The 16808-nt window shown below is 44.4% G+C and overlaps 1 protein-coding gene across 5 annotated transcripts in view; it reads right to left on the minus strand.

The window, feature by feature from the left end:
* IPO13 (importin 13) overlaps window positions 1-16808 on the minus strand; it is a 71506-nt gene that overhangs the window by 53275 nt on the left and 1423 nt on the right. For all 5 annotated transcript variants that reach the window (XM_073544471.1, XM_073544470.1, XM_073544473.1 and 2 more), the window contains exons 2-5: window positions 13881-14199; window positions 11862-12598; window positions 3466-3606; window positions 1155-1296 (exon numbers count right to left, since the gene is read on the minus strand). In XM_073544471.1, coding sequence (XP_073400572.1) covers window positions 1155-1296; window positions 3466-3606; window positions 11862-12598; window positions 13881-13937 — 1077 coding nt within the window. In that variant the 5' untranslated portion in view covers window positions 13938-14199. The remainder of the gene's footprint in view (window positions 1-1154; window positions 1297-3465; window positions 3607-11861; window positions 12599-13880; window positions 14200-16808) is intronic.

Below are 16808 nucleotides of genomic sequence, written 5' to 3' on the forward strand. Positions count from 1 at the left end.
GCACCCTTATCAATATCAGATTGTGGGGGTCCAACACTCAGGTCCCCGCACGATCAGCTGTCTTCAGCTCCGGCAAGCTGAAGACAGTGTACCGAAGTAGCACGGCTCCTCTGAGTGGCGGCCATTCCTGAGAACTTCAGCTAGGCTATTCACTTCAGTAGGAGCTGAATTAAAGGACCCAAAAAAGCAACTTTACAGCGATCAGAGCCGTGCTGTATCCCACCATACACTGACTAAATCCTTCCAGGTAATTGAAGGGTGGTGTCAGACCACCATCTGATATTGATAACCTATCCTAAAGACCCCCATACACAGACTAGTGTTGGCCAAACCCACCAATATGGATTGCATTGTTCTCCTAGGGATAAGTTGCAGGTTGACATGTCAGCTGGCATCTTTATCATAGAGAACACAGAAGCGCTCCAGTTTCCAGGCTTTAGATAATCATGTCCTTTTCTTAAGACCCCCTGCCAGACGATCGTCCAAAGCATTATTATCCGGCTGACAGCCATATACTGTGTTTGGGGACCTTAAAGAAAGGTCATCAATATCTTAAGCCTGGAAACCCATTTATTGAGCCATACACCTGTGTTAGTTGGATGTGATCAGGACACGTTTTCAGTCTCTGGATGTGGACAAGAACATTTCCAATCAATGCCCAGATCCACTAGAAAGTAGTAAGGCATGGAAACACAAAGTATACTCGATATCCAAGAAGTATCATTTCTCCTTGCGGAGAATGACATGCTAAGCATGTCATTCTCCGCAAGGAGAAATGATACTTCTTGGATATCGGTCAGACGCCTCTCTCACAGCCAAACCAGATCTCCCACTTTGCACTGATGAGGGGCAGTACCCCGAAACACAGTGTCTGCAAATGGAGATTCTGGTTTGGCTTTTATCCTAAGTCATGTAACTAGGCTCGTTAAAGGGTCAACATTGACTTTTAGGATTGCTACCTCCAATAGGTGGCACTAGAGTTCTAGTCCTCTTCCTCTCTGAAGAGACAATTTGCATAATTAACAAAGTATACTCGTAACACAAAGAACTCGTAACACAAAGAGTAAAGTTACTGAGCAACTTTAAAGCTATATTTACAAAAGTTTTAGAGAGTGCCCTAGTGGTAACCTGCATCCACAATGAGACCCCCTTACCTGCAGTGTGTACCAAAATGTCAGGGTGAGGGAACTGGTGGTCTCATTGACGGGATAATGCCCGGGAATCCCAGTACAGAACATGATCATATTCACCAGGGCCAGGAAGCTTTGCCAGTGATCAACTTGATCCAAGAGTGCCCTGCAAGATCAAGAAACATCTTAATGATTGACACTTAAATGGAGACTAATGGCTGAACCACAGCCGAGAAAAGCAGCAGTATAAAAACTTATAAGTGCGCAGTGTGTGACCAGCGTCTGTAAATGGTATTCAGAATAGTAGTTATCTCACAAGATGGATAATTGTATTTTCTAGATTATCAGTCACAGAAAAAAAAAACTGGTTGCTGCTGGCGTTTTTCTTTTATAAAATGTCCTGCTGCTTTTTCTGCTCCCGTTTTTGATAAGTTTCATATTATATTGCAGTTTTGTCCTGGAACGAGGTTATGATTTTCGGTAATATCTTTCTAAACATGCCCTAGATATGAGGGACGGAGCCACTGAGGTGAAGAGTCGCAGCGTCCGGGAGATTATGTCTTGATTGACACCTCCATTTGGCAGAGCAAGTAAAGGTGGAATCTCAAAAATCTGGACAATATGACCGATCACCACATCCTCTCCGCCCAGGTGACTCTTCATGAGCGGCAAATGCTTCTTAATTTCAACTTGCTTAAAGTTACAGATGACACATTTCCTTTATATTTTAGGCAAAAATATATATATATTGTCTTTTTTTTTTTTTTACATCGAATTACAAAAAGGAAAATGGGCCAATGCAAAGGTTTGGGCACCCTGCATGGTTAGTACCTAGTAGCACCTCCTTTTGCAAGTATCACAGCTTGTAGACACTTTTGTAGCCAGACAAGAATCTTTCAATTCTTATTTGGGGGATTTTCATCCATTTTTCCTTGGAAACATTCTCCAGTTCTGTGAGATTCCTGGGTCGTCTTCCATCCTCTGCTATTCTGAGGTCTAGCCACAGATTTTCAATGATGTTCCCATCAGTGGACTGTGAGGGCCATTGTAAAACCTTCAGCTTGCGCCTTTTGAGGTTGTCTATTGTGGATTCTGACGTGTTTAGGATCATTATACATTTGTAGAAGCCATCCTTTTCCTCTTTTCAACTTCATCTCTTTTACAGATGGTTTTAGGTTTCCATCAAGAATTTGGTGAAATTTAATTGAATCCATTATTCCTCTACCCAAGAAATTTTCCCCTTGCCAATGGCTGCAATACAACCCCAAAGCAAACTTTATCCACCCCCATGCTTAACAGTTGGCGAAATGTTCTTGTCCTGAAATTCTGTGCCCTTTTTCTCCACACACACCTTTGATTATTGTGGCCAAAGAATTCTATTTTAACCTCATCGGCCCACATGACTTGTTTCCAAAATGGATCAGCCTTGTTTAGATGTTCTTTTGCATACTTCTGACACTGAATTTTATGGACGCAGGATAGGTTTTCTTCTGATGACTCTTCCATGATGGCCATATTTGTGCCGGTGTTTCTGAACAATAGAACAATGTACAACAACTCCAGAGTCTGCTAAATCTTTCTGAAGGTCTTTTGAAGTCAAGTAAGGATTTTAATTTGCCTCTCTAGCAATTCTACGAGAAGCTCTCACTTAAATTTTGCTTGGTCTTCCAGACCTTATCTTGACCTCCACTGTTTCTATAAACTGCCATTTGCTAATTACATTTTGAACTGAGGAAAGGGCAACTTGAAAAACACTTTGCTATCTTCTTGTAGCCTTCTCCTGCTTTGTGGGTATCCACTGTTTTCATTTCAGAGTGCTAGGCAGCTGCTTAGAAGAACCCATGGCTGCTGTTTTTTGGTTTTTATAAAGCTGGGAAATTTCCAGCTGGCCTTTCCTAATGATGACAGTGAACAAGTCACAATCTTAACAGGCTAATTAACGTCTGAAACCTTGGTCAAAATTATCTGACCACATAAATCTCTAGGGGTGCCCAAACTTTTGCTTTGGCCCGGTTTTCCTTTTTGTAATTTTTAAAATGTCAAATACAACTATATATATATATATATATATATATATATATATATATATATATATATATATATATATATAAAACAAAGGGAATGCGTCATCTTTAATGTAAGACCTCTTAGTGGTCTTTTAACCTTCGACTTGCTTAACTGTTCACAATAACAGCAATTTTGACCAGGGGTGTCCAAACTTTTACATGCCACTGTAAACCAAGTAACAAAATGGAGGATATAAGATTAATACATCCAGCAGCAAAGTAACCAGATTCACAAAATGCCGTCACTGGGAACGATGAGCGTAACTTACCGGGAATGGTTTTCTCCCAAAGCCACCACAATCCGACAGATCCCATGGGACGTCTCAATATCCCCGTTCATAACGGCTTGATGGAGCTGATCTTGTAAAGCGAGTGTGTGAGGGATCAGTTTGAGAAGTGTATTCACGTACCTGAGAGAACAAGTAGAAGAAAAAAAAGGAAAAAAAATTTCACAGCAGACTATAATAATAATAATATACATAAGGCATATGACAGCAGACTTTTGCTGCCTTTTAAAGTAACTACAAATATCTTGGGTTTTATCAACCTCTTAAATGGGTAAAAATTCAAAGTATTTTGTAATAAGTAATTCTGCTACTTACCCATTGTTAAAAAGCCATCTATTCTTAAGACTGGAGAAGATTTTTAATTTTTTAGCTCTCAGCTCATTGCCTGGCTTACCGGCCACCCTGCAGTCTAAGGCTATGTTCACATGTTGTGTTTTTTTTTCCCGCAGGCAAAATCTGCTCTCTTGGCAGTAAAGAAGCTGCTTACAAAACGCAGCAGTTTTCTGAATCAGTCAGGAAATTATAACAACGTGTGTGCATGAGATTTCTGAAATCTCAGACTTTGCTGGTACTGCAAAATGCAGCTCAAAAATTTGCATTAAAAAAAAAATGCAGCAAAAAAAAAAAACAATGTGTGAACATAGCCCTGGCTCTTCACAGGTCTTGCTTGCACTTTGCCTGTGAAATGTAATTTTTAATGAAAGAAAATAGCGGCGGATGGATTTTACAGATGGCGAGTGCCGCAGTAGTTCAGGATGCGACCCAATATACGATCGCTGATCATGCCGAGCCAAAACTTTGCACTGTGGATCCTAATTCTGCTGAAGGGTTTTCTCCTTCGCTTCACTGGAGGACATAGGAAACCATGGTGGATGCGAGCAGATAGGTACTGCAAGCGGTGGTCGGTGGCCTGAGAGATCTGTCTCCCTATACGACCACCGCTTGCAGATCCTTTTGACCCAAGCTCTCATCCACCATGGTTTCCTAGGTCACGGTTTTACGCTGAGTGCCAAAAATCCTCTTTTTCCCCCCCATTGTAGACATTTATGGGTACCCACGAGAGGTGGAGCACACATCACTTTCCATAACAGGGGTCCTAGTAATTGGGGAATGAACGTACGTGCCCAAATATCTCCAGCAAGCTTTTTAGTGCAGAATCCACAACAAAAATCAGCAAGGTCTGAACACGACATCTCAGTGGACTCAAAAAGACCCGATCCCTCTTCTCCTTTAACTACATAGACGATCCATTGATTTCACTACAAGGTGTAATGCTCCATTCCCCCCTGTGGTGGCGCTGAAGGAGAATTGAGCTTTGACACCAGGTCCTCCATTAGAGTACAACTAATTGCCGAGGGTCCCGGCAGCAGGACGCCCCATGAGCAGTTTACTTGCAGGGACCATTCTAATCAATAGGTAATGCCATAAGGGACAAGTTTATCTATTTTTATGACTGTTTTTATAGAGCTAGAAAATTGACAATGCTATGTATGCAATCTCTGCAGGCAATTTTTATATACTTTTTTTTTTATTTATGGGTGCAAAAATAAAAGCTTTATGTCTTTACGCAAAATCCATACGATCATTTCATTACTTAGAATAGCATTGTGTGCACTGGAGAAGGGTAGCGACGGTTTTCCTACCGACACACATTTCTTCACTGCGCTCTTTTAAACAAACAAAAAAAAAGGCTAGATTTATCATCTGCAGGTTTTTTTGTCACTTTTCTCTCCTATATGTTGATTTTTTTTCATACCAAATTCTTCCCAAATGTCGCACGAGGCCTGTGACGTTCAGTTAAAAAGAAAAAATTTGTAAAATTTATACAAAAACAGGCGAAGACATAAAATAAAATTAAAAAAAAGTAAATTAAGGAAAACTTTGCTGCAAGTAAAAAAAAAAAAAAAAAAAAAATTGATAAAAAAAAAAAAAAATCACCAAAACCTACATTAAAAACTGGACCCTGTGTGGCCCCTGAAATGTTTGGGCTGCATTAAAAGTGACGCAACGCATAATCTCTGCCAAAATGAGGAAACTTAGAGAAAATAAAAAATAAATAAAAAATTGAGGACACAGTCATGAAAGTGAAGAACTAGGGAACCTTCATCAATGCATATTAGGGTTCGGGGAATGAAAGTAAGTATGTATTGAATATCATCAAAAAGTTAATTTATTTCAGTTCTTCAATGCAAAAAGTGAAACTCCTATATTCTATAGAGTCATTACACACAGAGTGATCTATTTCACGTGTTTATTTCTGTTAATGTTGATGATTATGGCTTACAGCCAATGAAAACCCAAAAGTCATTATCTCAGTAAATTAGATTAACAAAAACACCTGCAGAGGCTTCCTAAGCATTTATAAAGGTCTTAGTCTGCTTCAAGAGGCTCCACAATCATGGGGAAGACTGCTGACTTGACAGATACCGAGAAGGCAGTCACTGACACACTCCACAAGGAGGGGAAGCCACAAAAGGTCATTGCTGAAGAAGCCGGCTGTTCACAGAGTGCTGTATCCAAGAATATTAATGGAAAGTGGAGTGGAAGGAAAAAGTGTGGTAGAAAAAGGTGCACAAGCAACCGGGATAACCGCAGCCTGGAAAGGATTGTTAAGAAAAGGTAATTCAAAAATTTGAGGGAGATTCACAAGGAGTGGACTGCGGCTGGAGTCATTGCTTCAAGAGCCACCACACACAGACGTATCCAGGACATGGGCTACAAGTGTCACATTCCTTGTGTCAGACGCTCATGGCCAATAGACAACGCCAGAAGCGTCTTACCTGGGCCAAGGAGAAGAAGAATCGGACTGTTGTCAGTGGTCCAAGGTGTTGTTTTCATGTGAAAGTAAATTTTGCATTTCATTTGGAAATCAAGGTCCCAGAGTCTGGAGGAAGAGTGGAGAGGCCACAATCCAAGCTGCTGGAGGTCTAGTGTGAAGTCTCCACAATCAGTGATGGTTTGGGGAGCCATGTCATCTGCTGGTGTAGGTCCACTGTGTTTTATCAAGACCAAAGTCAGTGCAGCCGTCTACCGGGACATGTTAGAGCCCTTCATGCTTCCCTCTGCCGACAAGCTTATTGGAGATGGAAATGTCACTCTCCAGCTGGACTTGGCCCCTGTCCACACTGCCAAAAGTACCAATACCTGGTTTACACAGTATCACTGGGCTTGATTGGCAGCAAACTCTCCTGACCTTAACCCCATAGAGAATCTATGGAGTATTGTCAAGAGGAAGATGAGAGGCACCAGACCCAACAATGCAGACGAGCTGAAGGCTGCTATCAAAGCAACCTGGGCTTCCATAACACCTCAGCAGTGCCACAGGCTGATCGCCTCCATGCCACGCCGCATTGATGCAGTAATTGATGCCAAAGGAGCCCCGACCAAGTATTGAGAGCATTTACTGAGCATACATTTCAGTAGGCCAACATTTCGGATGTTAAAATCATTTTTCAAGCTGGTGTTATAAAGTATTCTAATTTACTGAGATAATGACTTTTGGGTTTTCATTGGCTGTAAGCCATAATCATCAACACTAACAGAAATAAACCTGTGAAATAAATCGCTCTGTGTGTAATGACTCTATAGAATATAGGAGATTCACTTTTTGTATTGAAGAACTGAAATAAATTCACTTTTTGATGATATTCTAATTTTGAGAGATACATACATAGTAATTCAGGTTGAAGGGAGACATTAAGTCCATCTAGTTCAACCCATATCCTGCCCTAACATGTTGATCCAGAGGAAGGCAAAAAAAAACCCATGTGGCAAACAGTAAGCTTCACATTGGGGAAAAAAATTCCTTCCCGACTCCACATACGGCAATCAGGCTAGCTCCCTGGATCAGCGCAATATTAAGGAAAATATATATAGATTGATTTGTGTTAAAGACAATTAACATTTTTACAGACGGAGTGGCATCTCTAGATGTGTGCAGAGCAGGCTGGTACTAGGGTCCATGCGCCATTGTCCTTCCCATGACCTTGTCCTAGACACTTTGCCCAGCCCATAGCTAAGGGACCCTTCCAGCCTCCCGGCAGCCTCTGCAGCGACGTTTTTGCACGATACAAGACGCGATGCATCGTCTTCGAGTGATCCCTGCAATGATGCAGGCAGCGGTCCTGAAGCCACTGCAAGGGTTAATGAAACTGCATTCCCCAGACATGGAGGAAAGTACAGCAGCTCTGCAATTAAGTTCCTATTATTATTGCTGGTGTGAACATGCGGGAGGGAGCTGGAAGGAAGGGAAGAGGAGACGAGAAGTGGTTGCTAAGCAACTGCAAGATCGAGCAGCCAATCAGAGGCCTGCGTCTTTGGTCACGATGGGTACCAAATCCCAGGGATGCAAGATGCAGTCTGCTAGGATCACAGGCAGGAACTGCACCTTCCCCCCCCAAATCACACACCTCCAAGGAGAAGGCAGCAATACAGGGGGGATGGGAGAAGGGCGTCTAGCCTGCTCGCACGCTGCAAGACGGAAAATGGTGTCTATTACAGAGCGGACAAGGATTTATTGTGTCTATTAATGCACAGGATACACCTAAAAGACAAGACGAGGATCGGAGAAATAGCGGTTGTATCGAAAAAACGCGTTCCTTATTATGCTGTAAACAAGTCAGCGATACCAAAAAAAAATAAGAAAAACACTTGTTCGTTAAGCGATTGGATCATTTATGCCTGAATAAAAATTCTAGTTCTCGGCAGCACATTGTCTGATGTTAACAGGTGATGTGCTGCCGATAGCATGATGCTGCACGGAGAGGGACCCACCGTATTAGCCATCGTTCTGTTCCCATCAGCCGGTGTTAACGTCCGCAGGAGAGGGGTAACGTGACGATCGGTGGGACTCCAACTTTCATCCCGTAAGAAAGGAGCAGCATTCCCAGTGTAGACCTCCAGCAATCAGCAAGTTATCTCCTATCCATGGGGAAGAACTTATTTTTTGCAAATAACCCTTTAGACGGGTTCACAGTCCTCCATATCCAAAAGTGCCCTTTTGGCTTCCGAAGGGCTACGAGGCAGAGGCTTTGGAAGTGCTCCGACATGCCCAGAGCACTTAAGAGTCATTCCTATTTACACAGTATAGGGCATGCTACAAATGTATCCACGCTAAAACTGTCCGGATATTTTACTTCCATCCATGTACTGTATATGGATGACAACCCCCAGCCGTGATTATTAGGTCCAGAAGGGTTTTTAGATTTTTTTTCTGCTTACAGAAGTGTAAAGTTTATTAGAAAGTTGCTAAACTTTCTATTAAAGTGACGCTTTGAATATTAGAAAAACCATTCTTGGTCGACTTCATACCATTATTTTGGGTTAAAATATCAGTGCAATCTTTGGCACAACTTGGTGCATTATTAGGGCATGTTCAAACATGGATTTTTCAGCACCAAAAAAAAAAAAAAAAAAGAAACCAGGAGTGATGGCTGAGAAAAACGGTGTGTACAGTACGCACTTTTTTTAATGTGTTTTTCGGAGCTTTGTTTTTACCATTCATTTGAGTGGGTGAAAAATGCTGCTCAAACGCTGAAATAAGGGTCATGCTGCAGGAAAAAAAAAAAAAAAAAAAAAACTTCCAGCAGCTTAAAAAGAACTCAAGGAAAAACAAAAAAAAAATATTGTGAATGAGATTTTTTTTAATCTCATTTAATTTTTCTGCAACTGTAAAACGCAGCTTTGTTACGGCACGAAAGAAAAAAACGCTGCAAAAATTCAGAGAGTGAACAGTCACAAGACTCTTCTGAATCATGTCCCCTTTATTGTTCACACTTTTCAAAATTGAATAGTGTCGTAAACATATATCTGGCACGAAACGTACCGTATATGTCGAGCCGTTTGGTTGAAACTGAGCCAGGATTCTCGTGCAATACAATTTCTCACCATTTTTAAACAGGTAAAACTGCATAGTCTTGTAAAAACAAGCAATGCTGCAATTTACCGCCTATTAAAAATCCTGAATAATTCTTTAATTCTATAGTTTACTGCTTGCTGCCTAGGTTACCGGCCACCTCTGCAGTCTATCAGGGCATGTGCAGAGGATCCGGAAGTGGCAGCGCTTTAGAAGCAGCACATGTTCGCCGAGTCCAAAGCGCTGCTGTCTATTGAAAGCAGGTGAGTCCGCATGTGTTCTCACTGAACCATGCAAATTCACAGCGTCCAATACATTGTATGGGTGACATTTGTCTTGCGGAGGCTCATGTCTCCGCAAAAGAAGTTGACATGCTGCGGTCTGGAGAGACGCACCTCATGTCCGTTTCCGTGGGTGCCTTTGGATGCATAGTGGACATGAGATTTCTTGAAATCCCATCCACTATGCTGTAACATCTGGACATTGCGGGTTGGATGCTGCACAAGTATGCAGTGTCCAACCAACAGCGTTTACTGATCGTCTGCACATACCCTCAGAGGAAGTCAATCTCCTAGGCAGGGAGTGCAGCGCTTACAAACTCTTCACGAGCGCTGCTCTGAAGCTGGCCCAGCGCACTCTCCTCTGAGAGGGCAGAGTTTGGGCTACCAATGTAATAATGCCACTCTGGTCTTAACCGCAGCACCCGTCCCTAACCAGGAAGCAGGGATGCAGAAGGGTGGTACACTCCAGAATAGTGAAGATTAGACAACCCCAGTAAAACCTTTGGTTTTAGGTCAATAAATGAAAAAAAAAAAATTCTTGTTTTGATCCAAAGACTGAAAACCTGTCCTGACCTAGTCCTGCTCACCCAGCTAATAGGTTTTCTCACCACAAATCTCTCTTTTACTGAACTTCTGGCAGATTAGCTTGACACCATGCATTAGCAAAAATAAAAGCTAGTGGTAGAAAGGAAAGAGATTTAGGTTCCGGTGGTCAAGTATTTAAAGTGTAAAGCCCCCGTTACACATAACAATGTTCCAGCGATCCCCAACGATCCGACATGGATGGGATCACTGGGACATCGTTAGGCTGATCGCTGGTGAGCTGTCACAAGACAGCCCCTTCAGCGATCAGGACCAGCGACGCTGGACGCTGGTTTCCAAGGTAAACATCGGGTATCTAAGAGCCGCGCAGTTCCTGGATACCCGATGTTTACCTTAGAAACCAGCGTCACTGAATCGCTGGTCTCTCACTGCCACATGCAGCGATGCGCGCTGGACAGCGGGAGACCAGCGATCGAAAAACGGCCCAGGCCGATCGATCACGATCAGCAATATCCGGCAGGGGGGGTGGTCGCTAATCCCCGTCACACACAGCAATCTCGCTGGCTGGGGCCTTAAGAGTCATGTTCATTTTTTATGTCATAAATCAATAATCAGAGAAATCTGCTTCTTTCCCCCCCCCTCGACGGATCGTTCACTTTGAAATCATGGGTAAAACCTGCATTCAGTGAAGATAGATCTTCCCATTAACGAGATAGATGACAGTTTTAAACGTAAATGGAGATGGGAAAAGCTAGAAACAGAGACACATCCATAGAACTTTATGAGCACCAACTGCTTGTCCTATCTTACTAATAGGAAAATCTGTATTCACTAAAGACCGATATCAGTGACTTGAGAATAGAAGGTTCAGTCCAGGAGGCAAAAGAAATAGATTACAAAGTCTCCTTCTTTCACAAGTACTATAGATTTATAAATTGAAGGTTATTCTTTAATGCAGCCAAAAGGACATAGACCAATGTGTAATAAATGAAAGTATGTTTTGGACCTCTTTATGGTCCATGCAAATTTTGCTGTGGACTCACTCCGGATTTAACCCCCCCCCTGTATATGTGGCTAAAATCCATTTTCTCAACTGAACAAAGCTGGGGAATTAACAAAAAGTAAATTACTATTTATTGCATGGAAAATGTCTGCAGGTGATTTCACTAATTGTATCCAGTTGCCAGGTACTGTAATAGAATGGGGATTTTACCTGCACCAATGTGAATCTACCATGGTCAAGTTCGCCCTACGTCTCTTTTATCATCAGTCCGATCTCGGATCGCAATGTACGGAATGATGGCGCGTCTCCTGAATCGAGTGTGACAGCCTCGTAGAAATATAAGAAGCGGCCATGCTCGGGCCCAGACTGTACATTGCGATTGGAGATGACCACGGACGTCTGAAAAAGCCCTAAAAAAATCCACGAACTGTGTGAACAGGAGAAGACAGAACAGGTTTCAGTCTCTGGATGGAAACAAGATCTTGAAAATGATGAGGAAATAAAATATACATAAGTGCAGAAAAGTTACAGTAGAAAGTTAGAAAACTTTTCACTGTCTAACAAGTATAATTCACATAAAAGCAGACCCCCTGCTTAACTCCGTGCTGACTGTGTTTTTAAAATTTATCCCTGGTACAATCCTATAAAAGACCCGAGCCACAGAGGCCCGTAATAACCGGGCAATTTGGAATCTGACCTTTGTGCATCAGGTTGAGAGATGGTATTCACTAAAGCCTCCACTGCGGAGTCAAACAGTTCAGGGTCCTGTAGAGCAGAAAATGCCGCCATGGTCAGTTCTTCGCACTCGGTTAGAGGGATTCCTAGTTGGGCCCAACTGGAAAAACATTTCAGCACCTTTTGCTTGACAAATCCCGGGGAATCACGCTGCTGTAAGAGCTGACGCAGCAAGGGGAAGACGCATGCGCACTCCTGGGACAGGCAGCTGCGCACTTGTCCTTTGCGGTAAGGTGGTAGACGGCTAGTCTGAAATTCCTCGGGCAAAACAGTTAACAATTCCAAAAGTGCCAAACAACGAGCTCTGCCGTCTGTCTGTCCATCCTCTGTCTGGAAAACCTGCACCATGTCCGGCACGGCGTGCGGCCACGAGTCAGGCATCATGTTCAGTGCCAATGACGCAAGCGCCACGCAGAGACGGGTGAGGACAATCTTGGAGCCGCTGGCAAAGGCAGAGATCTGAGAGAAGAGCTGCGACTTGAGGGTCTCATATTGATCGGAGGGTATATCACCCCAATAGCGGGATATCTTTATGTGCAACGCACTGGCACCAAAATATTGGATTTCTGGTACTTTGCCACCGTTCAGGAGCTGCCAGCTGAACTGCCAGGCTTCAGGGGAAAGCTGCGCCTGCATCAACCACTTCTGAGCAAGGTTCTTGTTGTCAATGTTAGGATCGTAATATAACTGGTGAAGAGCCTGTTCAACGGGAGACATAAAACACAGAGATACATTACACATGTGATACAAATAAGTTCCTGTTCACACAGACATTATTTTGGAGCAATGAACCACAAAAAAAAAACAAAAAACCCAAGCACAACATGCTATTAACATGACCGCTTTCTGCACTTTAATATTTTGGACGGAAGAGGCATCCTCAATTTTTTTGTTTTTCTGCTGGAAAAGCTATTATCTGCCTTTGTATTCTATATGGGATGATCAGTGGGGTTGGTATGAAATGCTTATTATCAGGGTTAAATTCCGTCACAGCAGATGCCCCTCCTAAATTCTACACCCTTCCCCGAGGGTCCTAAAATAGTCTCCGAGAGCCCACAGCAAAGAGGCCGTATTGATTTTCTAATCGGAGCATCTTAGCTCCCTGCACTGTTTATGTGTCAATCATACACCGTACCAGGAGGATCCCGTCACCAGCAGGAGGCGGGGGGGGGGGGGGGGACACACAGCTGCCGATGTCCCCGGAGCACTGGGTAACGTCATGGTGGATCAGGGAAGTCACCGAGTGTCACAGTGAGACCCACATGCGCCACGTACTTCAGCAAGAAACCTGCAGCTGTCAGAAGGACGCACCTAGAGTCCCTAAGGAAGGGCCGAAAATACAGCACAAAGCCCAGGGATACGCCATAGCCTGGAGACTGCGGCCAAGAAGCTACAATTACATCCATGTTAGTTTGGATTGCAGAAACCCAGATAGATGCACATGATATCACCACTGCATTGGCCCATAGTAATGGGAATGAAATATCTGATGCAAAATGTCAGGTGCAGAAGTCATATACTAATATATCTGTGAAATAGCAATGACATAAGCTTCAGAACCGATGCACAGAATTCTGTCATCGCCGGGCTCACAACAAAAGCTGAATGTACTACAGATATGGCACAACACCCATCCCCCCCTCCACACAGCAGCAGCAGAGCCAGGCACAGCTGTACCCAGCACCGCTCTGCAGACATAAAGCAGAAAAGTGCAGTCATGTGAAATAGCGGCTCTGCGTATATATTATACATAGGTGACACCATGCAGCACTGATCCAGCTCATCCCCATAGTGCCCCCCGGGGTGCAGAGCTGCTATTCTACACTGCATGTATACGGGATGCACCTGCTCTGGCACACGGTGATATACACATAGGATGCACCTTGTCGGGCACAGGGTGATACATATCTGGGAAGTTCCAGCCTTGGCACTGGGTGATGCACATGGATGAACCTGCCTGGAATCGCAGGGGGTCACTTACTTTCTCCACATTGTCCATAGTGAAGTCCAGGCTCTGCTGCTCCTGCCTGCGCTCCATTTCTGGATCTGGGGGAAGGGGGGAGGTGATCGGTGGATCTGTTTGTGCCTCCAGATGAGAATGACGGTGAATCAGCACATCCCGACGTTGCGCTCCATCCCTGCTCCGCTCGTCTCGGTACAGCTCACATACAGCACGGAGGGGAGGGGGCACTCAGTCGCCTCCCAGCTGACTACACAGATGACAGCCAAGGTGCCCCCCACCACTGTGCACACGGTGACCGCAGCAGTGCCCGTGCGCAGGCGGCTCAGGAATGTGGAACCTGTAAAAAGACCAATTAGATGAGTGTCTTCTGCACAGTCTCTCCAGAGTGTGCGCTCTATCTTATTATGAGCATGTCCCTCATTAGCATGTAGTCTCCAGTGAGGAGCCTGTCTTCTCCTATAACGTTTGTCTCTCCTGAGCGCTCTCCTATATTGTGTTTGTCTGTCTCTTGAGTTCAGACTATGCTGTCAGTCTATGTTGTGTGCATTCTCCTATATTATGAATCTCTCCTGAGTGTGTGCTCCTCTATACCATGAGACTGCCCTGAGTGTGCTCTCTCCTGTGTTGCCAGTCTCTGGTGTGCACTCACCTATAACTGTCTCCCTTGAGTGTGCAACCTCCTGTATTCTGTCCCTCCCATATGCACTCGTCTACCTTGTCTCTGTCCATTTTGAGTGTACTTTCGTCTATAGTCTCGCCTGAGTACTCATCCCCTTGTACCATGAGACTGTCCTGAGTGTGCTCTCATCTATACTATGTCTGTCTCTCCTCAGTGTGCTCTCGTCTATACTATCTCTCCTGAGTGCACGCTCATCTATACTGCCTGTCTCTCCTGAGTGTGCTCTCATCTATACTGCCTGTCTCTCCTGAGTGTGCTCTCATCTATACTGCCTGTCACACCTGAGTGTGCTCTCATCTATATCTGACATCACAAAACAATCACTGACCTCAGGGAGACCAGTCAAAGAAAACACTGCGGCAGCCGGCAAAGGCGCTCAATCAGTGAAATCCTAGGTGCATTGCTCCCTGGGAAATACGAATATGCAAATAAAGTCCATGGAGCCTCATTTAAGAGTCTCAAACACGGGACTAGCCAGATCTTCCTCCCTGGAGGAAGATCTGGCTAGTCCCGTGTTTGAGACTCTTAAATGAGGCTCCCCAGACTTTATTTGCTCATCTATACTTGGTCTCTCCTGAGGGTGCACTCGTCTATCTTGTCTCTCTCTCTCCTGAGTGTGCTCTCGTCTATACTATGTCTGTCTCTCCTGGGTTTGCTCTCGTCCATACTGTCTGTCTCTCCTGAGTGTGCTCTCGTCCATACTATGTCTGTCTCTCCTGAGTGTGCTCTCGTCCATACTATGTCTGTCTCTCCTGAGTGTGCTCTCGTACATACTATGTCTGTCTCTCCTGAGTGTGCTCTCGTCCATACTATGTCTGTCTCTCCTGAGTGTGCTCTCGTCCATACTATGTCTGTCTCTCCTGAGTGTGCTCTCGTCCATACTATGTCTGTCTCTCCTGAGTGTGCTCTCGTCTAAACTGTCTGTCTTTCCTCCATACTGTCTGTCTCTCCTGAGTGCGCTCTCGTCTATACTATGTTTGTCTCTCCAGGGTTTGCTCTCGTCCAGTCTGTCTCTCATCCATACTGTCTCTCTCCTGAGTGTGCTCTCGTCTATACTATGTCTGTCTCTCCTGAGTGTGCTCTCGTCTATACTATGTCTGTCTCTCCTGAGTGTGCTCTCATCCATACTGTCTCTCTCCTGAGTGTCCTCTCGTCCATACTGTCTGTCTCTCCTGAGTGTGCTCTCATCCATACTGTCTCTCTCCTGAGTGTCCTCTCGTCCATACATACTGTCTGTCTCTCCTGAGTGTGCTCTCATCTATACTATGTCTGTCTCTCCTGAGTGTGCTCTCGTCCATAGTCTGTCTCTCATCCATACTGTCTCTCTCCTAAGTGTCCTCTCGTCCATACTGTCTGTCTCTCCTGAGTGTGCTCTCGTCCATAGTCTGTCTCTCATCCATACTGTCTGTCTCTCCTGAGTGTCCTCTCGTCTATACTATGTCTGTCTCTCCTGAGTGTGCTCTCGTCTATACTATGTCTGTCTCTCCTGAGTGTGCTCTCGTCCATAGTCTGTCTCTCATCCATACTGTCTGTCTCTCCTGAGCGTGCTCTCGTCTAGTCTGTCTCTCCTCTGTGTGCTCTCGTCTATACTGTCTGTCTCTCCTCCATACTGTGTCTCTCCTGAGTGTGCTCTCGTCTATACTATGTCTGTCTCTCCTGAGTGTGCTCTCGTCTATACTATGTCTGTCTCTCCTGAGTGTCCTCTCGTCCATACTGTCTCTCTCCTGAGTGTCCTCTCGTCCATACTGTCTGTCTCTCGTGAGTGTGCTCTCGTCCATACTGTCTGTCTCTCCTGAGTGTGCTCTCATCTATACTATGTCTGTCTCTCCTGAGTGTGCCCTCATCCATACTGTCTGTCTCTCCTGAGTGTCCTCTCGTCCATACTGTCTGTCTCTCCTGAGTGTGCTCTCGTCTATACTATGTCTGTCTCTCCTGAGTATGCTCTCATCCATACTGTCTGTCTCTCCTGAGTGTGCTCTCGTCTATACTATGTCTGTCTCTCCTGAGTGTCCTCTCGTCCATACTGTCTCTCTCCTGAGTGTCCTCTCGTCTATACTGTCTCTCTCCTGAGTGTCCTCTCGTCTATACTGTCTCTCTCCTGAGTGTCCTCTCGTCTATACTATGTCTGTCTCTCCTGAGTGTGCTCTCATCCATACTGTCTGTCTCTCCTGAGTGTCCTCTCGTCTATACTATGTCTGTCTCTCCTGAGTGTGCTCTCGTCTATACTATGTCTGGCTCTCCTGAGTGTGCTCTCGTCCATAGTCTGT

This window comes from Dendrobates tinctorius, unplaced genomic scaffold, assembly GCF_039654945.1.
Source record: "Dendrobates tinctorius isolate UK_male_01 unplaced genomic scaffold, ASM3965494v1 ptg000138l, whole genome shotgun sequence".
In the NCBI taxonomy this organism is placed as follows: Eukaryota; Metazoa; Chordata; class Amphibia; order Anura; family Dendrobatidae; genus Dendrobates; species Dendrobates tinctorius.